Genomic DNA, 26,506 nt, shown 5'->3' on the forward strand with positions numbered 1-26,506 from the left:
GCATTTGCTTGAGCCTTTCTGGAGCGCCAAATGGGCAGGCTAGCTCAATCAAGCACAGCTTAAGTCTTAATTTGGTTTCCAGTTGAATTATTAGAAAGATTTCAAATACCATTTGAATCCAGGTCTGACTGGGACATTGGACAGGGAGATTAAGGTGTGGGAGATTATGTGTGGTACTGAGTGAGTTGGTGTCATCCAGTAGTGGCAACAGACAGTACCTGTGCCTCAGGTAGGGAGACATCCATGATGTTGGGCTGGCCTCGTGGCTCTCCGTTCTCCAGTCGTGAGTAGACTACCTGGTACCCTCTGATCTGGCCATGCTGCTTCACCTGGAGGGGGGGCTTCCACGTCACCCTCAGGGCTGTGGAGTTCAGGGCATCAGCCTCCACCTTCCTGGGAGGAGCTCCAGGCACTGGGGAGCGAGGGTAACAGGTAACAGAGGTTAGGTAACAATTTAGGGTAGGTAACAAGTTGAGCTTCAATTCTGACTGAGGGATACAGATAGGCTTAAACCCTTACAGACAGGGTCTGCGCCCGAAACGGCACCCTCTTTCAGATGTACCCATAGCATCATGGAAGACGACCAACCAAGCCTGTTCCAAACACAGCGCTCTATAGCTAGCTAGATCTCTATCAGAATGGCATCAAAGCTTCATCCCCAGCTGAGCTACTTTTTAAGGTTAGATCAATCAAAGCATCTCATGGGGTCCCTTAGGGGGGGACGTTGGCTGCTGGGTTGAGTGGCCAAACTTTTTGCTTCATGGCAGAGGAAGAGCAGAGCTGCTATTGAAACAGGCTTATTATGAGCACCTCCAGGATGCAGGGTCAGCTACCAGGGGAAACTTTAAATTAATACAAATATGACTTCAATAAAAATGAGCGGATGTAGCGTGGCTTGGTAAAAATAGCCAATAGGAAGCAGCGGAGGTAGCGTGGCTTGGTAATGATAGCCAATAGGAAGCAGCGGAGGTAGCGTGGCTTGGTAATGATAGCCAATAGGAAGCAGCGGAGGTAGCGTGGCTTGGTAATGATAGCCAATAGGAAGCAGCGGAGGTAGCGTGGCTTGGTAATGATAGCCAATAGGAAGCAGCAGAGGTAGCGTGGCTTGGTAATGATAGCCAATAGGATTCAGCGGAGAGTAAGAAGGAAAATAAGGAAGGAAAGCGGTACAGGTTATAAAGGCCTGTATTAAGAGATCAATACACAGATATAAGCAGATTGTTAGTGTAGAAGTCTCCCCAACCCAACACCACGTAGCAGAGAGGAGAGGAAAGGCTCAGTATCTGCCAGTCAGCACTATGCACAGCAGCTCTGCTAATTGGAACCATTTAACCTCATAATACATCTGCAACTTCCAGAATCCTGCAGAATCCTGCTGCCTACACCGACCTTCACAAGAGGAAAAGTCAATATGGCTGTTGTATTAACAGATAAACACAAAGCCCAGGTCTGCGTCCCAAATCGCACCCTATTCCCTATATAGTGCACTACTTGTCAAAAGTAGTGCACTATGTAGGCAATAGGGTGCCATTTAGAATGCATACCAGACCTGTGTAAAATGGAAGAGGTACAGAAGCAGAGAAGCCCAGCACATATACACTGACATACTGTACACATGATGCTGTTGAAGTCTTTGAGGTTTGGTCTTCAAAGGTTTCAATCCAGAGTACTGCTGGGTTGAATTTGTACTTGCTGGTTTCAGACTGAGCCAAAAGCGATGTAACAATGAACCCTATTGTTTTAAAACAACACAGACTATGATCTTTCAGTGTTGGGGCTGTTAGAGATGGACTGGGCTGTTAGAGATGGACTGGGCTGTTGGAGATGGGCTGTTGGAGATGGACTGGGCTGTTGGAAATGGACTGGGCTGTTGAACTGCAGCCAGCAGCGATTGTCTTTCTCCCCTCCATCTCTCTCTCTCGCTCTCTCTCTCTCTCTCACTCTCTCTGTATCTCTCTCTTCATGTCTCCCTCCCTCTCTCTCCCTCTATCTCTCTCTTTCCATCTCTCTCCCTCTTTCTGCCCCCCACCCCACCCCTCTCTCTTTCTCCATCCCTCCCTGGCTGTCTGATTCTCATCAGAGAAAGAGCTCCCACTCACTCCCATGGAGTCTCCATGGAAACCTAGTTGCAGAGATGGAGCGGGTTCATGTCGGGTTTTCTTGTTTCTAGAATGTCCCCTCTACTCATGAAGTTGCTAATGCACTTTTTCCAGAATCCCACTGTGTGAAGACAATCAAGCGCATATAATGTGCTTGTCAGCTCAGGGCAGTGGGAAAGCTACTCAGCTGGTCATTTAATAAAGATCTGGGAGGGAATGGGAATGTATAGTCGTAGTCAGTTGGGGGGGCCCATCAACCCAGTGTGGCAGAGGACATGGAGAGGAGAGGAGGAGAGAGGGGGATCTGACGGTGGCCATGGCAGGTACAGCCAGACTACTGCAGGTCCCTCCCAGCACAGTCTACGACCCATGGCACAACTGACAGGCAGCACTATACACTCTTAGAATGAGTGGTGACTCGAGGAACCATGGAGAGCCTCAAGGAACCCTGGAGTGGAGGCGTGGCTTAGTAGGGGCGTGACTTTCAGATATATATTTTTTGGCCACCCTTAAGAGTAAATGTCATTCCTGTTCATCCGTTCTGTTGTATTGTCATCACATGTTAAGGTTGAACACTGACAGTTTTGTAGCTTCAATGAGGTTAACAGGGCTCCCAAGTGGCGCAGTGGTCTAAGGCACTGCATCTCAGTGCTTGAGGCGTCACTACAGACCTCCTGGTTCAATTCCAGGCTGTATCTCAACCGGCCGTGATTGGGAGTCCCATAGGGCGGCGCACAATTGGCCCAGCGTCGTCCGGGTTTGGCCGGTGTAGGCCGTCATTGTAAATAAGAATTTGTTCTTAACTGACTTGCCTAGTTAAATTAAAATAAAATAAAAACAGAGGTGTTGTGACACTCTGGCTCCATGGACTTTGATATTTGAGCCAGGGTTGTTCACTTTCATTTGTTTGGGTGTATTTCATTTGGTGGTGTTGGGGATGGGTGAGTTTCATTTTGTTTGTGTCTATGGTGATTGGTCTATGACTCCCAATCGGAGGTAACGAGTGTCAGCTGTCGGCTCGTTATCTCTGATTGGGAGCCATATATATTCTGTGTGTTTTCTCCTTTGTTTTGTGGGTTATTGTTTCCGTGTTCCTGTTTAGTCTATGTACTGTTGGACTTCACGTTTCGTCATTTTGTTTTGTAGTTACGTGCTTTGATTATTAAAGTCATCATGTTCACTCGCAACGCTGCGCATTGGTCTCCTCCTTCAGACGATCGTGACAGGTGTATGAGTTGCTCAAGAGTCTATGCAAATCACAAAGTTGGAATAGTTACCACTTTATTACTGTATGTAATCAGAAATGTTAATATTATATTAAAATATGTAATGTGCATAACTATTAGAGGAACATTTTACTTTGGAGTGTACAACTTAACATGATGAAAAGGAATGACATTTACGCTAACAGATGACCAAAAATAACTATCTGAAAGTCACGCCTCCAATAAGCCACACCTTCAATCTGATAGGCTGCCACCTCTACAATATATTATTAAAAAGGTTTAAAATGTAACCCCTCCCATCACAAAAAGGTCACGGTATGAACCTTTACACAGGGGTTCCTCGAATAACCTTTTCAGAGGGGTTCCTTGAGGAACCTTTTTCAGTTGGAAAGGTTCCGCTGGTGTGGCAACCCAAAAGGTTCTTCCAGGCACATTTACTTTTAAGAGTGTACATCCCCCACATATCAAGTGTGGTGTGGGAGAGATGGAGAGAGGGATCTGATGGTGGCCATTGCAGGCAGACAGACAACTGCAGCTCCTAGCACACAACACAGCTGACATGACAGACAGCCCAGCTTTATACTGTATATCCCCCACCATCAAGGACAGACACACTCTGCTTGGGTTAGATGCAGCTGGATCTCAATAATTATAGGCTGAGAGATTGGCTTCATTTCAGTTTATTAAAACAAATGAATTGTGAGCCAGAGGCCCAGCCTTCAAGGCCCAGCGCACCCTAACCACAGTGTCAGAGCAAATGAGACTTCACTGTGATTGGACAGGGAACCAGGCAGGCAGCTCTGTGGGTGCTGCTGTGCTGTGGGGGTGTGGGGATCATTGGTGATAGAAAGAGATCGAGGATGGAGAGAGAGAGAGAGAGAGAGAGAGAGAGAGAGAGAGAGAGAGAGAGAGAGAGATCGAGGATGGAGAGAGAGAGAGGAGAGAGAGAGAGCGAAATTGAGGATGGAGAGAGAGCGAGAGGAGAGAGGAGAGAGAGATTGAGGATGGAGAGAGAGGAGAGAGAGAGAGAGATCGAGGATGGAGAGAGCGAGAGAGATTGAGGATGGAGAGAAAGAGAGAGAGAGAGAGATCAACGATGGAGAGAGAGAGAGAGAGCGAGAGAGAGGAGAGAGAGAGAGCAAGATTGAGGATGGAGAGAGAGAGAGAGAGAGAGAGAGAGAGAGAGAGAGAGAGAGAGAGAGAGAGAGAGAGAGAGAGAGAGAGAGAGAGAGAGAGAGAGAGAGAGAGAGAGAGAGAGAGAGAGAGAGAGAGAAAAAGAGATATTGAGGATGGAGAGAGAGAGAGGAGAGAGAGAGAGACAGAGAGGAGAGAGAGGGGAGAGAGAGGGGAGAGAGAGAGAGTGGAGAGAGAGTGGAGAGAGAAGGGGAGAAAGAGAGGGGAGAGAGAAAGGACAGGGAGGGATACAGCAGAGGATACTGCTGCACTCAGAAACTGACAGATGTTGGAAAAATCCAGGGAGAGACCAGAGCTGAAAGTCAAACGGGACGCAGAGAGACAGAAATAAATGCAAAGTGTGTGAGATTAGAATGCAGTGGGTGTGTAGAGAAAACATTTAGCAGAGAGAGGCGGGGGGGAGAAAAAGAGAGGGAGAGAGTGAGAAAGAGGGAGACAGAGAGAGGGTGAGAGAGAGATCGAGATAATTAAGCAAGAGCGAGAGACAGAGCGAGGGAGGGAGAAAGAGGGAGGGAAAGAGATGTGATAGAGAGAGATGGAGAGAGAGAGAGAGGGAGGGAAATTGAGAGGGAGATGGAGGGAGAGAGAGGGATGGAGAGAGATAGAGGGAGAAAGAGAGAGAGAGAGGGAGAGAGAGGGAGATGAAGAGAGAGGGAGATGAAGAGAGAGGGAGATGAAGAGAGAGAGAGAGGTGACACGGTCAAGGTTATTGGATGTGATTGAGTGGGAGAGGAACATTGTGCTTAACTAAAACAATGCTTCTGCTTGTCTCTTGTGAAGGCATCTTTGGCTGTTTCTAGTCTTTATATGAACGCCCTAACTGCCCCGGTGAGACACAAAGAAAAACAGAAGGGAAGAGAGAGAGCGAGAGAGCGAGAGAGCGAGAGAGAGAGAGAGAGAGAGAGAGAGAGAGAGAGAGAGAGAGAGAGAGAGAGAGAGAGAGAGAGAGAGAGAGAGAGAGTGAAAGATGTACGCTACTTTACACTACAGAGAGAGTAGCCGAATAGCCATTACGATCCCTGAGACAGGTCTCATGCTCGGAATATAGACACAGACAATTCAAACACAATAATGGCACCTGGGAATCAAATTAATCCAGGCAATTAATCCAGACAATTAATCCAGACAATGAAAAAGCCTAACATAATTAAAACGGAAGAGAAAAAGAGAAAGGCAGGAAAGAGGGAAGGGGAGCAGAGAAGGAAAGGGGGAAGAGAGGGATGCAGGAAGGGCATCAAGGGCACAGGCCATCTTCATTTGTTAGTTGTGGTCACCAAAGACGGCTGGAGAAAGAAGCAGAAACACTTTATCGGATGGAGAAAAAGAGGACATTAGGAAAAGCTTCGGTCCACACACTGTACTGACGGACGAACAGCTAGAGAACGAAGCAACACGGTGTAGAAGAGAAGAAGAGGGATGGGCTCTACAGCCCTGCACACTATGCTGCCCATAGGTCTTAAGCCCCTCCTGGACTTATCCGCTGATACTTAGATTTTCTCCAGTGGCTCAGGAAAAGAGCCTATTGCGCTCAAGGTTACGATGTGGTGGATTGAGTCTTGACAAAACAGGTGGAGCCCCTTGCAAGGATTTAGTGTAATGGTGTCTTAGACTTAGAGACCACAGGCGCTGGATCGTGCAGCTGTGACACTGTGAGGCGGCATACTCTGTATGCGTCCGAAATGGCACCCTATTACCTATTTAGTGAACTACTTTTGACCAGAGACCCATAGGGAATAGGCTGCAATATTAGGACGTCAGCTATAAACACACAGAGAGTGCAATTTTATGAATGTCAGTAATAAACACACAGAGCATGCTCGCTTCTTGAGCTGACCATCGTTTTGTGCTAGCCTACCATGCACAGCCCATCTAGAAACAGGATGAAAAGAGTGGTCACAGAAAAGCAGACCGGATGAAAAGAGTGGTCACAGAAAATCAGAGACAGGATTAAAAGAGTGGTCAAAAGAAAAGCAGACAGGATGAAAAGAGTGGTCACAAAAAAGCAAACAGGATGAAAAGAGTGATCAAAAGAAAAGCAGACAGGATGAAAAGAGTGGTCACAGAAAAGCAGAGACAGGATGAAAAGAAAAGCAGACAGGATGAAAAGAGTGGTCACAGAAAAGCAGAGACGGGATGAAAAGAAAAGCAGACAGGATGAAAGAGCGGTCAAAAGAAAAGCAGACAGGATGAAAAGAGTGCTCAAAAGAAAAGCAGACAGGATGAAAAGAAAAGCAGACAGGATGAAAATAGTGGTCAAAAGAACAGCTGACAGGATGAAAAGAGTGGTCAAAAAAAAGCAGAGAGGCCATTAGAAAGAGTAGTGTAAAGTACCTGAGTACTTTACTTTACTATTTATATTTTTGACTACTTTTACTTTTACTTCACTACATTCTTAAAGAAAATGATGTACTTTTTACTCCATACATTTTCCCTGACACCCAAAAGTACTCGTTACATTTTGAATGCTTAGCAGGACAGAAATTGTCCAATACACACACTTATCAAGGGCACATCCCTGGTCATCTCTACTACCTCTGATCTGGCGGACTCACTAAACACAAATGCTTTGTTTCTGAATGATGTCTGAGGGTTGGAGTGTGCCCCTGGCTATCCGCAAATTAAAAAAACACGAACAATTGTGCCAACTGGTTTGCTTAATATAAGGAATTTGAAATGATTTATACTTTTACTTTTGATACTAAAGTACATTTTTGCAATTACATTTACTTTTGATACTTAAGTATATTTAAAACCAAATACTTTTAGACTTTTACTCAAGTAGTATTTTACTGGGTGACTTATTAAGGTATCTTTACTTTTACTCAAGTATGACAATTGGGTACTTTTTCCACCACTGAGAAAGAGTAGAGCATCAGGAGGTAGTAGCAGTAGAAGAGTAGTAGTAGTAGAATAATCCCAGCGCAGGGTTAGTGTCAGTAGTGTGGCCAGAGAAAGAGGGCCTTGCCTGGCCAGAGAGAGGCAGAGATAGACCGTTGGGGAACGTAGTAGTAAAGGCTAGGGGTTGAGAGCAGTAGTAGTAACAGTAGTAGTAGTAGTAGTAGTAACATTAGTAGTAACAGTAGTAGTAACAGTAGTGGCATTAGTAGTAACATTAGTAGTAACAGTAGTAGTAACAGTAGTGGCATTAGTAGTAACAGTAGTAGTAACAGTAGTAGTAGTAGTAGTAGTAGTAGTAACATTAGTAGTAACAGTAGTAGTATCAGTAGTGGCATTAGTAGTAACATTAGTAGTAACAGTAGTAGTAACAGTAGTGGCATTAGTAGTAACAGTAGTAGTAACAGTAGTAGTAGTAGTAGTAGTAGTAGTAGTAACACTAGTAGTATTAGTAACAGTAGTAGCAGTAGAAGTAACAGTAGTAGTAGTAGTAGTAACAGTAGTGGTAACAGTAGTGGCAATAGTAGTAACAGTAGTAGTAACAGTAGTAGTAGTAGTAACAGTAGTAGGGTGGCAGATAGCCTAGCGGTTAAGAGTGTTAGGCCAGTAACCAAAAGGTTGATAGAATTCATGAGCCGACTAGTTTCAAAATCTGTCAATGTGCCCTTGAGCAAGGCACTTAACCCTAATTGCTCTGGATAAGAGTGTCTGCTAAATGACTAAAATGTAGTAGTAGAAGTAACAGAAGTAGTAGTAGTAACAGTAGTAGTAACAGTAGTAGTAGTAGTAACAGTAGTAGTACTAGTAGTAGTAGTAGCAGTAACAGTAGTAGTAGTAGTAGTAGTAGTAGTAGTAGTAGTAGTAGTAGTAGTAGTAGTAGTAGTAGTAACAGTAGTGGCAGTCGTAGTAACATTAGTAGTAACAGTAGTAGTAGTAGTAGTAGTAGTAGTAGTAGTAGTAGTAGTAGTAGTAGTAGTAGTAGTAGTAGTAGTAACAGTAGTGACAGTCGTAGTAACAGTAGTGGCAGTAGTAGTAACAGTAGTAGTAACAGTAGTAGTATTAGTAACTGTAGTTGTAGCAGTAGTAACAGTAGTAGTAACCATAGTGGCAGTAGTAGTAACAGCAGTAGTAACAGTAGTAACAGTAGTAGCAGTAGTAATAACAGTAGTAACAATAGTGACAGTAGTAACAGTAGTAGTAACAGTAGTGGCAGTAGTAGTAACAGTAGTAGTAATAGTAGTAGTAGTAGTAGTAGTAGCAGTAGCAGTAGTAGTAGTAGTAGTAGTAGTAGTAACATTAGTAGTAGTATTAGTAGTGACAGTAGTAGCAGCAGTAGTAGTAGCAGTAGTAACAGTAGTAGTAGCAATAGTGGCAGTAGTAGTAACAGTAGTAGTAACAGTAGTGGCAGTAGAAGTAACAGTAGTAGTAGTAGTAGTAGTGGCAGTAGTAATAACAGTAGCAGGGCTGGTTTAGTGCTAGGAAAGGAGTCTCCAGCCTGACCACGGCAGAGAGGAGCAGCGAGGCCAAACAGAGGCAGAAACAGGTCAGGGGAAAGCAGCAGCAGCAGTAGTAGTAGTATTAGCAGCAGTAGAGACCCAGTACCAGGCTGGGTTAGTGCCAGAGGTGCTTCCCCAGGGAAGGAGGCCCCAGTCTGGGCCCAACCATGGACGTACCATCCTCCTTGGTCCTGATCCTGGCCGCGGGGCTCTCTGGACCTGGGCCTACGTCCGTGTGAGCCCTGACCCACACCTGGTACTCTGTCCACTTCTCCAGGCCCTCCAGTATGTAACTAGAAACATCCGCCCTGATGCCCGACACCTCTTGGCGCTCCAGGTCCTCTCCCGTGGCGGCCTGGTAGGCCATAGAGTAGCGGACGATGTCCCCATGGCGGCTGGCTGCAGGGGGTGCCACCCAACTCACCTTAATGCTGGTGGAGCTGAGGCTCAGCAGGTGTACCTCCTGGGGTGGGGCTGAGGGGGCTGGAGGAAAGGGAAGGGGGGGGGGCACATGGAGGGGGTTGGGGGTCAAGCAGGAGGGATGGTAGAGGGATGGAACAGGGGTGCATCCCAAATACCACCCTATATAGGATGCCATTTGGGATGAACTCCAGGACTTCTGGACTGGGAGGAAGCGCTCCATATACTGTAGCCTGTAACTCCTTACCAATGTGCTTTAGAGTAATCGTGTGTGTCAGGCAGCCTGAAATGAGTTTCTAAATGAGCTATAGTAGGTATATAGGTGTTTTGCTTCTACTGAAGATGTGTATATTTTATTTTCTAGTCTGCTACGCCTTTCTATCTCACACGATTCTCCACAGTGCAGAAGAAAAATAAAATACTTCAAACAGGCAAATAATAAAAATGATAAACAACTAAACGCATAAACAACACACAGTTTGAGCAAAATACAGTCGTGGTCAAAAGTTTTGAGAATGACAAGTATTGGTCTTCACAAAGTTCGCTGCTTCAGTGTTATGAGATATTTTTGTCAGATGTTGCTATGGTATTCTGAAATATAATTACAAGCATTCAAAGGCTTTTATTGACAATTACATGAAGTTTATGCAAAGAGTCAATATTTGCAGTGTTGACCCTTCTTTTTCAAGACCTCTGCAATCCGCCCTGGCATGCTGTCAATTAACTTCTGGGCAGATCCTGACTGATGGCAGCCCATTCTTGCATAATCAATGCTTGGAGTTTGTCAGAAGTTGTGGGTTTTTGTTTGTCCACCCGCCTCTTGAGGATCAACCACAAGTTCTCAATGGGATTAAGGTCTGGGGAGTTTCCTGGCCATGGACCCAAAATGTCGATGTTTTGTTCCTCGAGCCACTTAGTTATGACTTTTGCCTTATGGCAAGGTGCTCCATCATGCTGGAAAAGGCATTGGTCGTCACCAAACTGTTCTTGGATGGTTGGGAGAAGTTGCTCTCGGAGGATGTGATGGTACCATTCTTTATTCATGGCTGTGTTCTTAGGCAAAATTGTGAGTGAGCTCACCTTGTCTTCTCCGGACAAGGTGTTTTCCGGATGCCCCAAACAATCGTAAAGGGGATTCATGAAAAATGACTTTACCCCAGTCCTCAAAAATGACTTTACCCCAGTCCTCAGCAGTCCAATCCCTGTACCTTTTGCAGAATATCAGTCTGTCACTGATGTTTTTCCTGGAGAGAAGTGGCTTCTTTGCTGCCCTTCTTGACACCAGGCCATCCTCTAAAAGTATTCGCCTCACTGTGCGTGCAGATGCACTCACACCTGCCTTCTGCCATTCCTGAGCAAGCTCTGCACTGGTGGTGCCCCGATCCCGCAGCTGAATCAACTTTAGGAGACGGTCCTAGCGCTTGCTGGACTTTCTTGGGCGCCCTGATGCCTTCTTTACAACAATTGAACCTCTCTCCTTGAAGTTCATGATGATCCGATAAATGGTTGATTTAGGTGCAATCTTACTAGCAGCAATATCCTTGCCTGTGAAGCCCTTTTTGTGCAAAGCAATGATGACGGCACGTGTTTCCTTGCAGGTAACCATGGTTAACAGAGGAAGAACAATGATTTCAAGCACCGCCCTCCTTTTAAAGCTTCCAGTCTGTTATTCTAACTCAATCAGCATGACAGAGTGATCTCTAGCCTTGTACTCGTCAACACTCTCACCTGTTTTAACGAGAGAATCACTGACATGATGGCAGCTGGTCCTTTTGTGGCAGGGCTGAAATGTAGTGGAAATGTTTTTTGGGGATTAAGTTAATTTTCATGGCAAAGAGGGACTTTGCAATTAATTGCAATTCATCTGATCACTCTTCATGACATTCTGGAGTATATGAAAATTGGCATCATCAAAACTGAGGCAGGAGACTTTGTGAAAACATTTTTTTTTGTCATTCTCAAAACTTTTGACCACGACTGTACATAATATCACAACACAATATGAACAAGGGGAAGGTAGTGGGTGGGTGAGGGATACTGAGGGACCACTGTGCAGAAAATAACATTTAACATGCCTGCTTGTGATTTGGCAGCCAGAGCAGTGAGGAAGCAGGACACAATATGCTTTCAATATGAGGCTAATCCTTGACAGGCCATTCCTTCCTTCAGAATACAGACACCAAAGTGATTAACAGAGTTCAAATACAGATAAAGACAGAAAAAATACAGAGGATGTCTCTTAAACGGCAACCTATTCCATATATAGTGCACTGTTTTTGACCAGAGCCCTTATGGGCCCTGAGCAAAAGTAATGCACTATGTAGGGAACAGGGTGCCATTTGGGACGCATCCAGAGTAATTCCCTGCTATTTAACTGAACCTTTATGTGTATATTCATGTGGGAGTAGATGAGAGGAAGAGCGTCTATGTGTGGGAGACAGATTGCAACAGATATGTTTCAAATAGGAACGGGGTTGTAAGAAATCCAAAAAGATACAGAGGAGAGAAGCAGCGAGAGATATAGCTATAGAAGAATGCAAATAACAGATAGAGAGAGAGAGAGATCATATGACATGGTGAATGGGAGATTGAGAATATTGAGGACAGAGATAGTGATAGAGTTGTGAAAGTGATTTGGAGAAGCAAGGGGAATAGAGCAGAACGCTTGAAATGCAGTGAAAGTGGAAGTTATTGAGACATAATGACTGAAAGAGATTGAGAAGGACAGATAGAGACAGAGAGAGATGGGGAGAGAAAGGGAGAGGGACAGAGAGAGAGATTGAGATCGAGAGGAATAGAGAAAGAAACAAGAGTGGAAGACAGATACAGACAGGACATGGAAAGACAGAGTGAGAGAAAGAGAAGGAGGAAATGGAAAAGAGCAGCCCTGCTGGATTCTCTGCCGTGGCAGCACCTTTCTTGACATGGCGACTCAGTGGCTCTGTGTGTCAGTGAGCAGGCAGATAAAGACTGACTTCAGAGAGAGCGAGAGCGAGAGAGAGAGAGGCCTCATTTTAGGGACCACTGTTCCTATGGGAACCAAAGCCCTTTATGGTGTTTAGTGTGCATCCTAAATTGCACCCTATTCCCTGTTTAGCGCACTAATTTTGACCAGGGCCCATTGAAGTAGTGCACTAAATATGGAATAAGGTGCCATTTGGGACACAACCTGGTTCTCCCCTTTCCACAGAGGAAGGCTTTCACGGCTGACAAGTAAAACAAATGGCTAAGAATAAGCTCTGATTTCTTTGGCAAACCTATCATAAATATTTCATCTTCCAACCCCTTAGATCTCCTGGAGAGACCACACTCAGCGCTGTGAGGGGAGCAGAGAGGAGGCTGAGGCAGTGACAACAGCAGAAGTGTGGTGGAGGGGTCTGGCTGTGTGCTAAAAACTCGATTAAGGGGGAGCTGTTCGACGCTATTAGTGTTGGTTAGGTGACAGTGATTGTGTTGGTGGATGCCGAGGCCATACATAAAAACGTATAGTACAGTACGGTGCCATGTTTCATTATAAACTATAAATGATCGTGACATTTATGATGTAGCCGTGCCTTCTGTGCAGCAGTCTGTTTTGGGTTGCTGGGTTCTGCATCATAATGGAAATGAGCATGTTCTGTATCTATGTACTCAGTGGAATGTGACGCAATGGGTTTATCATACTATTTGTCAAAATGTTCAACGGCCTATGGGCAGCGGCATGTTATCGACTGACTGCAAATAGGGACAAGGAATGTTCCTCTCATTGCTGGCATGTACAGTGCCTTCAGAAAGTATTCATACCCCTTGACTTATTCCACATTGTGTTGGGTTACAGCCTGAATTCAAAATAGATTAATTTGATTTTTTTTCTCACCCATCTACACACAACACCCCATAATGACAAAATAAATCACATTTATTGAAAATGAAATACAGAAATATCTCATTTACATAGGTATTTACACCCATGAGTCAATACGTTGGAATCACCTTTGGCAGCGATTACAGCTGTGAGTCTTTCCGAGCCTCTAAGAGCTTTGCACAACTGGATCGTACAATATTTGCACATTATTCTTATAAAAATTCTTCAAGCTCTGTCAAGATGGTTGTTGATCATCGCTAGACAGCCATTTTCAAGAGTTGCCATAGATTTTCAAGCCAATTGAAGTCAAAACTATAACTAGGCCACTCAGGAACATTCAATGCCGTATTGATAAGCAACTCCAGTGTATATTTGGCCTTGTGTTTTAGGTCATTGTCCTGCTGAAAGGTGAATTTGTATCCCAGTGTCTGTTGGAAAGCAGACTGAACCAGGTTTTCCTCTAGGATTTTGCCTGTGCTTAGCTATATTCCGTTTCTTTTTATCCAAAAAAACTCCCTAGTCCTTGCCGATGACAAGCATATCCATAACATGATGCAGCCACCACCATGCTTGAAAATATGAAGAGTGGTACTCAGTGATGTGTTGTGTTGGATTTGCCCCAAACATAACGCTTTATATTCAGGAAATAAAGTTAATTTCTTTGCCAAGTCTTACTTTAGTGCCTTATTGCAAACAGGATGCATGTTTTGGAATATTTGTATTCTGTACAAGCTTCCTTCTTTTCACTCTGTCATTTAGGTTAGTATTGTGGAGTATCTACAATGTTGTTAATCCATCCTCAGTTTACTTCTATCACAGCCATTAAACTCTATAACTGTTTTAATGTCACCATTGGCCTCATGGTGAAATCCCTGAGCGGTTTCCTTCCTCTCCGGCAAATGAGTTATGAAGGATGCCTGTATCTTTGTAGTGACTGGGTGTATTGATACACCATCCAAAGTGTAATTAATAAATTCACCATGCTCGAAGGGATATTCAATGTCTGCTTTTTTAAATTAATATTTACCCTTCTACCAAGAGGTCCCCTTCTTTGCGAGGCATTGGAAAACCTCACTGGTCTTTGTGGTTGAATCTGTGTTTGAAAATCACTGCTCGACTGAGGGTGTAACGATCCCGGCAGTCTGAGTCGGGTCCTGTCTGTGGACTAGTTTTTTCTGCTCGTGATCTCCAGTTTCCCGAGGGTTCTGGAACGCTCCGGGGAGCTCTCTTGATTTCCGCACCTGCATCCCATCAGCAATCTGCACACCTGGTCCTGATCATCACCCTTCTTAGGCTCTGGCCTAACATCCATTCCCTGCCGGATCGTTAGCCATGAACAGTAGGTTTACCAGAGTATCAGTCTTAGAGCCTAGCGTTAGTTTTGTTGTTTTTGCACCTTGTTGTTTACTTACCTCCGTTTTGTTCCATCTGCAGTCACCCGTCCGGAACCTTCATCCAACCTCTGCCTGGTGGTCGGCGGCTGCCGACCCATGATGGGATCAACCACTGCACCCCCAACAACTAATCAACGCCGCCCGCTCTGTTCCCTGGATTATTCAGCATCACTCTTGAATTGTAAATAAACACTCACCTTCGTTTCAACTTACCTTGTCCTGGTCTGCTTCTGGGTTCTGGCTTTGCAACGCGTGACAGAACGATCCGGCCAGTAATGAACCCAGCGGACCTGGACTCTGTTCGCCATGCCATTACCCAGCAGGAGAAGATGTTGGGCCATCATAGCACGGTACTACAGGAGATCGCGTTGTCAGTTCGAACCTTTCTACCGGTCTGACGGAGGTCCAGAACCAACGCCAGTTTCCGGTGGAGGATCCACTACCGGTTTCACCCATCTCGCCTGCCGCTTCTGGAGCTGTGTCCTTCCGTGAGCCCAAGGTTCCGACGCCGGATAAATATGAGGGGAGCTGGGAAGATGCCGTTCCTTCCTTATGCAGTGTGGATTAGTGTTCGATCTACAGCCCTACTCTTATGCCACAGACAAGGCTAGGATAGCCTTTGTGATTGAGTTGCTGCGTGGTCGAGCGCTGGAGTGGGCTTCAGCCGTTTGGGAACGACAGGATCCCTGCATGGCTTCATACCAGGGGTTCACGGCCGAGATGAGGAAGCTCTTCGACCATTCCGTCCGAGGGAGGGACGCAGCTAGGCGCCTGTTTTCGCTCGCCAAGGAACTCGCAGCGTGGCCGACTTCGTGATCGAGTTCAAGACGTTGGCTGTGGAGAGTGGGTGGAATGAGGAGTCTCTGCAAGCGGCCTTTTACCAGGGTCTGTCGGAGCAGCTCAAGGATGAGTTGATCTCCTATCCGGAGCCTAGTGACCTGGACAGCTTGGTAGCCTTGTCTATTCGGGTGGATAATCGAGTCCGAGAGCGAAGGAGGGAGAAGCAATGGGTTCCGTCCAACCGATCAGCTTCTCAGGTTCCAGTCGGGTCGTCAAACTGCGCGGCTCGCTAAAGTTGGGAGGACTTTTAGCGAGCCAGTTTCACCTCTCAATACCTCTGTCAGACCCCGTTTCCCGGCTACCCTTATGAACAGGAATCAGAGCTTAGCGATTAACGCTTTTATCGATTCAGGTGCCGATGGGAAGCTTTCTAGATGCCGAGTTGGTGGAACAGCTGGGGCTTTCCAAGGAGCAATTGCCGGAAGCCATTGAAGCTACCACTCTGGACGGCAGTAGTCTGGCACGTATCACGATGAGGACTGAACCGGTTAAGATGCTGTTGTCGGGGAATCATTCTGAGATGATTTCATTCTTCATTCTGCCGTCTTCCCATGTTCCTCTGGTCCTTGGATACCCCCTGGCTGAAGGAACACAATCCCACGTTCGATTGGGTGACGGGCAAGGTAACGAGTTGGAGCCTTGATTGTCATGCTAACTGTCTCAAGACTGCCTGTCCCCATTCGGTTCCCAGTCAGGTGATTGAGGCTAAACCCCCAGATTTGTCCCTGGTTCCCGAGACATATCACGATTTGGGGGAAGTTTTCAGTAAGCAGAAGGCTCTGTCACTCCCTCCCCACCGACCATATGATTGTGCCATCAACCTGTTCCCTGGAGCTGTCTACCCCAAGGGAAGGTTATACAGTATCTCCCGACCTGAACGTGAGGCTTTGGAGACCTACATCAAGGAGTCCCTAGCTGCTGGTCTCGTTCGTCCCTCGTCATCACCCCTGGGGGCAGGATTCTTCTTTGTGGGTAAGAAGGATGGCTCTCTTCGACCGTGCATTGATTATCGGGGGTTGAATGACATCACGGTCAAGAACAAGTATCCCCTGCCCTTGATGAGTTCTGCCTTCGACTCCTTACAGGGTGCTACGGTGTTCACCAAGCTAGACCCTACGCAATGCGTATCACATGGTCCGGATCAGAGAGGGGGACGAGTGGTTGACGGGTTTCAATACACCGATGGGTCACTGAGTATCAGGTGATGCCGTTTGGACTGACCAATGCTCCAGCGGTATTCCAGAGTATGGTGAACGACGTCCTGAGAGATATGATCGGTCTCTTTGTGTTTGTTTACCTGGATGACATTCTGATCTTCTCGAAGGAACCTTCCGACCACGTCCAGCATGTCCGGCAGGTTCTGCAGCGATTGTTGGAGAATCGCCTGTTCGTGAAGGCCGAGAAGTGCGAGTTTCACGCCCACACGACATCCTTTCTCGGGTACATCATCTCCAGGGGAGAGATTAGGATGGACCAGGAGAAGGTTAGAGCGGTTCTGGAATGGGCCCAGCCCGGTACGAGATTGCAGCTCCAGAGATTTTTGGGGTTTGCGAATTTCTACCGCAGATTCATCCGGGATTACAGCCGTGTGGCCGCTCCGTTAACTGCCTTGACTTCCAGTATCAGGACCTTCAAGTGGAATCCGGAGGCGGATCGAGCGTTTCTGGATTTGAAGAGGCGATTCACCAACGCACCGATTCTCTCTCAACCGGACACGGCCCGTCAGTTCGTCGTTGAAGTGGACGCGTCTGATGTGGGAGTTGGCGCCATCCTGTCGCAGCGATGCTCCACGGACAGTAAACTCCATCCCTGCGCCTACTACTCTCGTCGCCTTTCGCCTGCGGAGAGGAATTACGATGTGGGTAACCGGGAGCTTCTCGCGGTGAAACTTGCCTTGGAGGAGTGGCGCCACTGGTTGGAGGGGGCGGAGCAACCGTTTATTGTCTGGACTGACCACAAGAATCTTGCTTACGTGCAATCGGCTAAACGTCTCAACTCCCGTCAGGCCAGGTGGGCGTTGTTTTTCGGACGATTCAAGTTTTCCCTGACGTTCCGACCTGGATCTAAGAACGGCAAGGCGGACGCCTTGTCTTGGAGAACATCCGGGACGGAGGAGAGTGGGTCCAAGACCGAGACAATTCTCCCCCGGAACTGCGTCGTGGGAGCAGTTATGTGGAAGATTGAGGAGGAGGTGCTGGCGGCCCTTCGGACTCAGCCCGGTCCCGGTAACGGTCCACCCGGTCGGTTGTTTGTGCCTGAGTCGGTTCGTCCTGCTGTCCTCAAATGGTCCCACGCCAGCAAGATGGCTTGTCACCCTGGCGTGGCTCGGACAATGGCGTTTCTTCGCAGACGTTTTTGGTGGCCTGCCATGGCCGAGATACTCGGGGTTTTGTTGCTGCCTGTCCAGTGTGTGCGCAGAATAAGAGTACCAATCGGCCCAGCTCTGGACTACTTCACCCCCTTCCTATTCCCCGCGACCATGGTCGCATCTGGCCCTGGACTTCGTCACTGGGTTGCCCGCTTCTGAGGGGAACACGGTCGTTCTGACTATCGTGGACAGATTCAGCAAGTTCGCCCACTTTGTGCCAATTGCCAAGCTTCCCTCTGCCTCGGAGACGTCCGAGATCCTGGTTAGGGAGGTTTTCAGGGTCCACGGGTTGCCCAGTGATATCGTTTCCGACCGTGGCCCTCAGTTTACCTCTGCTGTCTGGAAGTCCTTCTGTTTGGCCATTGGAGCTACAGTCAGTCTCACATCTGGTTTTCACCCCCAATCCAATGGTCAGGCGGAGAGAGCCAACCAGAAGATGGAAACCACGCTACGCTGCCTGGTCTCTTCCAACCCCACCTCCTGGGTCTCTCAGTTGCCTTGGGTTGAGTATGCCCACAATACTCTCCCTACATCTGCCACTGGGATGTCTCCCTTCCAGTGCCTGTATGGCTACCAACCTCCCTTGTTCCCTTCTCAGGAGAAGGAGCTCTCAGTGCCCTCTGTTCAGGCCCATATTCGTCGTTGCCACCGGACCTGGCATCGGGCCAGAAAGGCACTCCTTAGAGTTTCGGACCGGTATCAGCTCCAGGCGAATCGTCGCCGGATCCCCGCTCCCACCTATACCATCGGAGATAGGGTCTGGTTGGCCACACGGGGATCTTCCGTTACGGACTGAGTCTAGGAAGTTGTTACCGAAGTTCATTGGTCCGTTTGTGGTGGAGAAGGTGATCAATCCAGTGGCAGTTCGACTCAAACTACCGAGGGCGCTCAGAGTCCATCCCACCTTTCATGTCTCCTGCCTCAAGCCGGTTTTCCTCAGTCCTCTGTTGCCTCCTCCGCCTCCTCCTCCTCCTCCTCGGATGATCGGAGGTGGTCCTGCCTACACGGTGCGACGAATCATGGATTCCAGACGGCGGGGCCGGGGTTTCCAGTATCTCGTGGACTGGGAGGGGTATGGTCCTGAAGAGAGGAGTTGGATTCCGCGGCGACAGATCCTAGATGCTGACCTCATCCGTGACTTCTACCGCCTCCATCCTGGCGCTCCGGGAGTCCGCCCGGTGGCGTTGCGGAGGGGGGGTACTGTAACGATCCCGGCAGTCTGAGTCGGGTCCTGTCTGTGGACTAGTTTTTTCTGCTCGTGATCTCCAGTTTCCCGAGGGTTCTGGAACGCTCCGGGGAGCTCTCTTGATTTCCGCACCTGCATCCCATCAGCAATCTGCACACCTGGTCCTGATCATCACCCTTCTTAGGCTCTGGCCTAACATCCATTCCCTGCCGGATCGTTAGCCATGAACAGTAGGTTTACCAGAGTATCAGTCTTAGAGCCTAGCGTTAGTTTTGTTGTTTTTGCACCTTGTTGTTTACTTACCTCCGTTTTGTTCCATCTGCAGTCACCCGTCCGGAACCTTCATCCAACCTCTGCCTGGTGGTCGGCGGCTGCCGACCCATGATGGGATCAACCACTGCACCCCCAACAACTAATCAACGCCGCCCGCTCTGTTCCCTGGATTATTCAGCATCACTCTTGAATTGTAAATAAACACTCACCTTCGTTTCAACTTACCTTGTCCTGGTCTGCTTCTGGGTTCTGGCTTTGCAACGCGTGACAGAGGGATCTTACAGATAATTGCATGTGTGGGTTACAGAGATGAGGTAGTCATTAAAAAATCATGTTAAACACTATTATTGCACACAGTGAGTCCATGCAACTTATTATGTGACTTGTTAAGCACATTTCTCCTCCTGAACTTATTTATGCTTGCCATAACAAAGGGGTTGAATACTTATTAACTCAAGCTTTAAATTTTTTATTAATTAGTAACCATTTCTACAAACATAATTCCACTTTGACATTATGGGGTATTGTGTGTAGACCAGTTACACAAAAGCTCAATTTAATAATTTAAAATTCAGGCTGTAAAAGCGGGCAAAAAAAAGGAAAATTGGGCCAAAAAAAAGAAACCTGACTGGCTCACTTTCCCATTGAACTCGTCATCTTTCTTCTCGAATCCGCAGGACATAAAATAATATAGAGGTAAGATAATGTAGATATCAATTTTAAGACATGACATTTAGTATTTTCATATTTTAGTATGCACTTTACATATTAATGCAAAATTCCTGTTCTTAAGAAGATTTCTCACAAAAACAAGCGTATCTATGTGAAATGTTAATAGACCATTGAGTGTACCATAAGCTTTTTATTTTCAAAGCCTTTTACATTTAATTCAGCTCGTGTCATGCTAATTTCGCTTTTTGTGACCTGCGGAAACAATGTCGTAGAAATATTTGACTAAAAATAGTCAACTCAAAAATATCTCTCAAGACACCGGAGCTTGTGAATCCAAGAATTAGACTTTATTGCATAATAAAGCCGAGCTTGCTCCATGGAACAACTGTCTTCCTTTAGCTTAGAGCTCCCTTTTATACACAAATGCATAATCATGTTTCATAGCATATACAATTACTCCCCTTAGGGCAACTGATTAACTTATTTTAGTACCACTCTACCTTAGCTTTCAACGTCCAGATGTCACCTGTAATTTACTCCAAAAGGTCATGGGCGCTTTTCCATAGGAAGCCTCTTCCCTAATCTCATTATATTGGTAGCAGACCCTTTCCCTAATCTCATTATATTGGTAGCAGACCCTTTCCCTAATCTCATTACACATACATACATTAATTTATGTTTACACACTGTATTGGCTATATTCCTTATTTAAACATACATCTGGATTATAGAATGTCAATCATGTTTACTATATTTTACTTTTGACATTTCCCTACATTTGCCTTAATGATACATAAAATATTACCATAACAACTTTGAAGACGACCACCACAACATGTAAAATTCTCAAAGTTGCAAGAATGCTTCGTTGCTGTCAAAAGAGCTTGGTGCTTTTTATTAGATGTATTAGGTTACGAAATCCGACTATTCGGATATACGGTTAATGAAATGTTAGAGAAGGACCCCACTGAACGATTCAGAACATGAATAATCATATTTGTCTTGGTAAAATGTATTTTATAACATAAGGAAGTGAATTTTAATCACCAAAGCGCGTTTTTTCACCACTCTGGGCAGAGTGGGTGGAAACCCTACATTTTGCCTTCAAGATCAGGTGGGTTAGAGGTGCAGGCTTTGAAACATGACCAGTCTTCTTCCTGTGGTAAGTGGGTAAAAGAGTCAGTGCTTTTTCTGGTAAGTGCCAAAAGAGGAGGACATTTTCACAGATTTTCACTGCTCTGGCCTCAATTCACAAGCTCTGTAGAAGTCAAAGACCTGTACTTTAGCATGCCTTCAAAATAAAGAAAAACACCATTACTCAACTAACAATTGACTGCAAAATACGACCTACCTTTTGCCCAACTGGACTCCACATTCTTGTAAGATACAGAAGAATTCACTAAAGTCCTAGAGTAAAGCTAGTTCCAGGTAAATGGTTGCACGCAGAAGTGGAAAAGGCCATCGTATGGGTCTGGGCATTAAGGTGTGGACCAAAAACAGCCCCTATGGTCCAACAGTAAGTCTAGCTACAGGTAAAGAGAGGTAAAGACCGATGGGTTTGGGTCAGGGAGTTGGGGTACAGTACTTACTGGACTGGGCAGTCCTGGCCTCGATGGGTTGCGTGTAGACGCCCAGGCCCATCTCAGAGCGAGCAGCCAGGGAGAACATGTAGAGGGTGTCTGGCTTCAGACCCTCCACAGCATAGGACCCCGCAGGAGGGAAGGTCACACTGAGCTGAGGGAGAAAACAGGCAGAAGAGACGTTAGTAAAAGTCTCAGAATCCAGGAGCCAAAAACTAATATTGTGTGCACTAGCTAGCTAGCTACTCTATTTATGTTTATGCCTGTCACTAGAGAGTATTCAAAAAGCACAATGAGAAAAGTAGATATTGTAATCCCCGATGTTAATATATAACACTTCCACATACAGTGGCTTGCGAAAGTATTCACCCCCCTCTGCATTTTTCCTATTTTGTTGCCTTACAACCTGGAATTAAAATGGATTTTTTGGGGGGTTGTATGATTTGATTTACACAACATGCCTACCACTTTGAAGATGCAAAATATTTTTTATTGTGAAACAAACAAAACTGAAAACTTGCATAACTATTAACCCCCCCCCCCAAGTCAATACTTTGTAGATCCACCTTTTGCAGCAATTACAGCTGCAAGTCTCTTGGGGTATGTCTCTATAAGCTTGGCACATCTAGTCGCTGGGATTTTTGCCCATTCTTCAAGGCAAAACTGCTCCAGCTCCTTCAAGTTGGATGGGTTCCGCTGGTGTACAGCAATCTTTAAGCCATTCCACAGATTCTCAATTGGATTGAGGCCTGGGCTTTGACTAGGCCATTCCAAGACAATTAAATGTTTCCCCTTAAACCACTCGAGTGTTGTTTTAGCAGTATGCTTAGGGTCATTGTCCTGCTGGAAGGCGAACCTCCATCCCAGTCTCAAATCTCTGGAAGACTGAAACAGGTTTCCCTCAATAATTTCCCTGTATTTAGCACCATCCATCATTCCTTCAATTCTGACAGTTTCCCAGTCCCTGCCAATGAAAAACATCCTCACAGCATGATGCTGCCACCACCATGCTTCAATGTGGGGATGGTGTTCTCGGGGGGATGAGAGATGTTGGTTTTACGCCAGACATAGCGTTTTCCTTGATGGCCAAAAAGCTCAATTTTAGTCTAATCTGACCAGAGTACCTTCATCCATATGTTTGGGGAGTCTCCCACATGCCTTTTGGTGAACATCAAACGTGTTTGTTTATTTTTTTCTTTAAGCAATGGCTTTTTTATGGCCACTCTTCCGTAAAGCCCAGCTCTGTGGAGTGTACGGCTTAAAGTGGTTCTATGGATAGATACTCCAATCTCCGCTGTGGAGCTTTGCAGCTCCTTCAGGGTTATCTTTGGTCTCTTTTTTGCCTCTCTGATTAATGCCCTCCTTGCCTGGTCCATGAGTTTTGGTGGGCAGCTCTCTCTTGGCAGGTTTGTTGTGGTGCCATATTCTTTCCATTTTTTTATAATGGATTTAATGGTGCTCCGTGGGATGTTCAAAGATTAGGATATTTTTTATAACCCAACCCTGATCTGTACTTTTCCACAACTTTGTCCCTGACCTGTTTGGAGAGCTCCTTGGTCTTTATTGTGCCGCTTGCTTGGTGGTGCCCCTTGCTTGGTGGTGTTGCAGACTCTGGGGCCTTTCAGAACTGGTGTATATATACTGAGATCATGTGACAGATCATGTGACACTTAAATTGCACACAGGTGGACTTTATTTAACTAATTATGTGACTTCTGAAGGTAGTAATTGGTTGCACCAGATCTTATTTAGGGGCTTCATAGCAAAGGTGGTGAATACATATGCACACACCACTTTTCCGTTATTAATTTTTTAGAATATTTTGAAACAAGTTATGTTTTTCATTTCACTTCACCAATTTGGACTATTTTGTGTATGTCCATTACATGAAATCCAAATCCAAATCCATTTAAATTACAGGTTGTAATGCAACAAAATAGGAAAAATGCCAAGGGGGATGAATACTTTTGCAAGGCACTGTAAAAGGTACACAAAGTAGGAATTACATATTGGATCCTAGCTTGCATTTGCAACACCTGAAAGTCAACTAACAGAGTAAAGGATAACAGAAACATCTATTATTTTCCGTGGTCCTTCGAGACGGATAACAACATTCCTGGAGTAGACGGACTGTATTATCAGTAAGGGTATTATCAGTCATTTACCTTGTTGCCAGAGTTAGCCTCCCAGTACATCAGTTCATACTTGGTGATCTGGTCCTGGACAGGCCACAGCCACGACAGCATGATGCGGGTGTCCAACTCTGCCTCGGCCTCGAAACTAGACGGCTGGGCTGGTACTACAGGCAGAGAGAAAGAGAGATGAAACACTCAGAATACACCGCGGGTACATCCTTATCCTCCCCATCCATTTAAAACCATCGGAATATATTTTAAATCCACAAAGGGAAGCGCACACTTTGGACAGACGGGTAAAGAATTGGGGACAAAGTGAATCATATATACTACTGTAGAGTCTATAGACATGATGTGAGACACAGCTGCTGTGCTTTTACTCTGTTATAGTGCTGAGACAGCGGTTTCACAAATATCAGCAATTTACAGAACACTTTCTCAAGTGGCTACATTATACCTTTAAAAGCTAGAGTAAGTCTATAGTACAGAGGGAGCCATTTCAGATGAGCGTGTCTGCACAACAAAATATTCTGGGGCACTTCATCACTTTTCTTCTCAGAGGTGTCAGAAGAGGAGGAAACTGTAGAGTAGACATTATCTATGTTGTACTTTGAGGACACAGTAGATAATATGTCCTTGTGGATGTGGATATTCACTCAGTGAAAAGTGAAACCTCTATTGGGGAGACCTACAGCTGAAACAGAGCTGTTTCATACAGTGTTCACTTACCACCTAGGTAGTGTCCCTTCTTCATAAGTAACAGTGTCCACTCAGCTCTCCCCAACTACATACGTTGTACACTCACCACCTAGGTAGTGTAGTAGGTGGTGTACTACTTCAGAGTGTCCACTCACCTCCCTGCTGGGTCTTGACCTGCAGTACATCAGAGGGAGGTCCGTCTCCTACAGAGGTGAACCCCAGCACCCTGAGGCTGTAGGTGATGTCAGTGGTCAGCCCTGAGATGGTGGTCAGTCTGCTGTCGTCAGTGTTGTGTTTCTGCCACCCACTAAGTGGGGCTCCGAGGTCCGAGCTGTAGTACACCCGGTACCTGAGGAGGAGTGGGTTAGAAAATCTATCAATCAATCAATAATGTTTAGAAAATGAACCAAAAAATGTACACATATTTGGCAAAGCATCAGACGAAAGGACATGTTATATCAACCTAGGTGTATGAAATATATACATGCTTTATGAAGCATATATGACTTATAAAGGGTTTATGAAGGCTTCAATAAAAATTAATATAATATTTTACCCTCTGATCTGTCCGTTAGGCTCCTCGGGCGGCTCCCATTGGACCAGCATGGTGGAGGCGCTGAGCATGCGAGCCTGTACAGCCAGCGGTGGCGAAGAGGGAGCCTGTTCACTGGTCCTGGTGTCCACGAGGCTGCTGGGTGGGCCACGCCCGATGTTGTTCACCGCCATGACGCGGAACTCGTACTCGGAGTAAGGGCTGAGGCCACCGATGCTGTAGCGCGTGGTGGCTACTCCGTCCACCTAAAATAGAATGATATGATAATAATATGGTTATTCAGCAGACTTTTATCTAAAGTGACTTACAGAACTGTCAACATTGACCCTGACACATATATTTAGTATTTGTGGCCTATGCGGGAAGAGAACCCACAACCATGTGGGAATCAATCCCTAAACCACGTGGGAATTGAAATCACAACCATGTGATAATGGAACCCACAGCCTTGGTGTTGCTAGCCCCATGCTCTAACCCACTGAGCCACTGGAACCATTGGACCGTACCTCCTGGAAGCCGTTGTCAGAGACCTTGGCCCGGTACTGGATGACGTAGTAGGACACAGGCTCAGGGTTCCCAGAGTCCCAGGTCAGGGTGACACTGGTGGCTGTGGTCTCCGTCACGATCAGGGAGGTGGGGGGCTTGGGCAAGGCTGTCAGACATACCAGGGGGAGGGAGCGAAATACACTGGTCATGGAAGATTACAACAGCAAAAATATAAATATCTGTTTTAATGGACAATAAAGTATACTATTCTACTGTATTTTATTCTACTCTATTCTCTTTATTTTCTATTCTATTCTACTCCATTCTATTCTCCCATCCTTTGTCCAATCCTGCTAACAGAATACTACATATAAAGGCCTTAAATAGGTTGAAAGTGCTCTATCTCACTAACGCAGGCCCCAGAGCTGTGAGCAGCAACAAGAGCGAAAAGAGCGAGAAGGACAGCACTCACATCCTATCAGTCAATCACTATTCAGAAGCCTGTCTCTTTCAGTCCCTCACCTGTCACTGGAGGGGCCAACTCAGCCATGTTCATTATCTCTCAAAGCAAAGTCTCTCACCCAGTGTGACACACACGCTGCCTATTCACATGCAAAACACCAACCATTCAGCACACTCACCATACTCTCTCTCTCTCTCTCTCTCTCTCTCTCTCTGAATAGGAAGCCTATTCTCTCCTTCTCTGCTATCTAGGGCGAAACTTCCTGTTTCAATTAACCTGAGAGTCTGAGAGTCTTGACTAGAGAGATGAATAGAGTAATGCGTATTTTCTATTTTCATTTTTATTTATATATTGATCCAAAGAAACAATTTCAGGGCTTGAGGCGTCCCTTTGGCATAAAAAATGTGTTCAATGTGAGGTAAAGGAGTATCAATACAAAATTATAATATTAAGAGAGTCTAAAGATACTAAAGAATAGTTGGTGTTAGTCTGAAATAAATAACCAGAATAGAAAGTAGACTCAAGCAGACTGACTCAAAATCGATGTAAGCAATGTAAAATGGAGTGAACTGAATGTAAGTTATCTGGCTGGTTTTGTGCTATGATTTCTTGTGGTGTTTTTCAATTATTTGACATTCTATGGAATTGCAAAGTGACAAATTACATAACATATAAGAGTATAA

At 45.8% G+C, this 26,506-nt stretch overlaps 1 protein-coding gene across 16 annotated transcripts in view; it reads right to left on the minus strand.

Annotated features, from left to right (window-relative positions):
* ptprfa (protein tyrosine phosphatase receptor type Fa) overlaps window positions 1-26,506 on the minus strand; it is a 331,026-nt gene that overhangs the window by 89,345 nt on the left and 215,175 nt on the right. For 10 of the 16 annotated variants that reach the window (XM_045205467.1, XM_045205475.1, XM_045205473.1 and 7 more), the window contains 7 exons: window positions 25,381-25,526; window positions 24,878-25,119; window positions 24,477-24,670; window positions 23,653-23,786; window positions 21,497-21,641; window positions 9,088-9,393; window positions 219-412 (listed from right to left, as the gene is read on the minus strand). In XM_045205467.1, the coding sequence (XP_045061402.1) occupies window positions 219-412; window positions 9,088-9,393; window positions 21,497-21,641; window positions 23,653-23,786; window positions 24,477-24,670; window positions 24,878-25,119; window positions 25,381-25,526 (1,361 nt within the window). The remainder of the gene's footprint in view (window positions 1-218; window positions 413-9,087; window positions 9,394-21,496; window positions 21,642-23,652; window positions 23,787-24,476; window positions 24,671-24,877; window positions 25,120-25,380; window positions 25,527-26,506) is intronic. The other 6 variants (XM_045205479.1, XM_045205478.1, XM_045205481.1 and 3 more) reach the window with 1 other exon arrangement.

The sequence above is a fragment of the Coregonus clupeaformis genome, chromosome 20, assembly GCF_020615455.1.
Source record: "Coregonus clupeaformis isolate EN_2021a chromosome 20, ASM2061545v1, whole genome shotgun sequence".
NCBI lineage: Eukaryota > Metazoa > Chordata > Actinopteri > Salmoniformes > Salmonidae > Coregonus > Coregonus clupeaformis.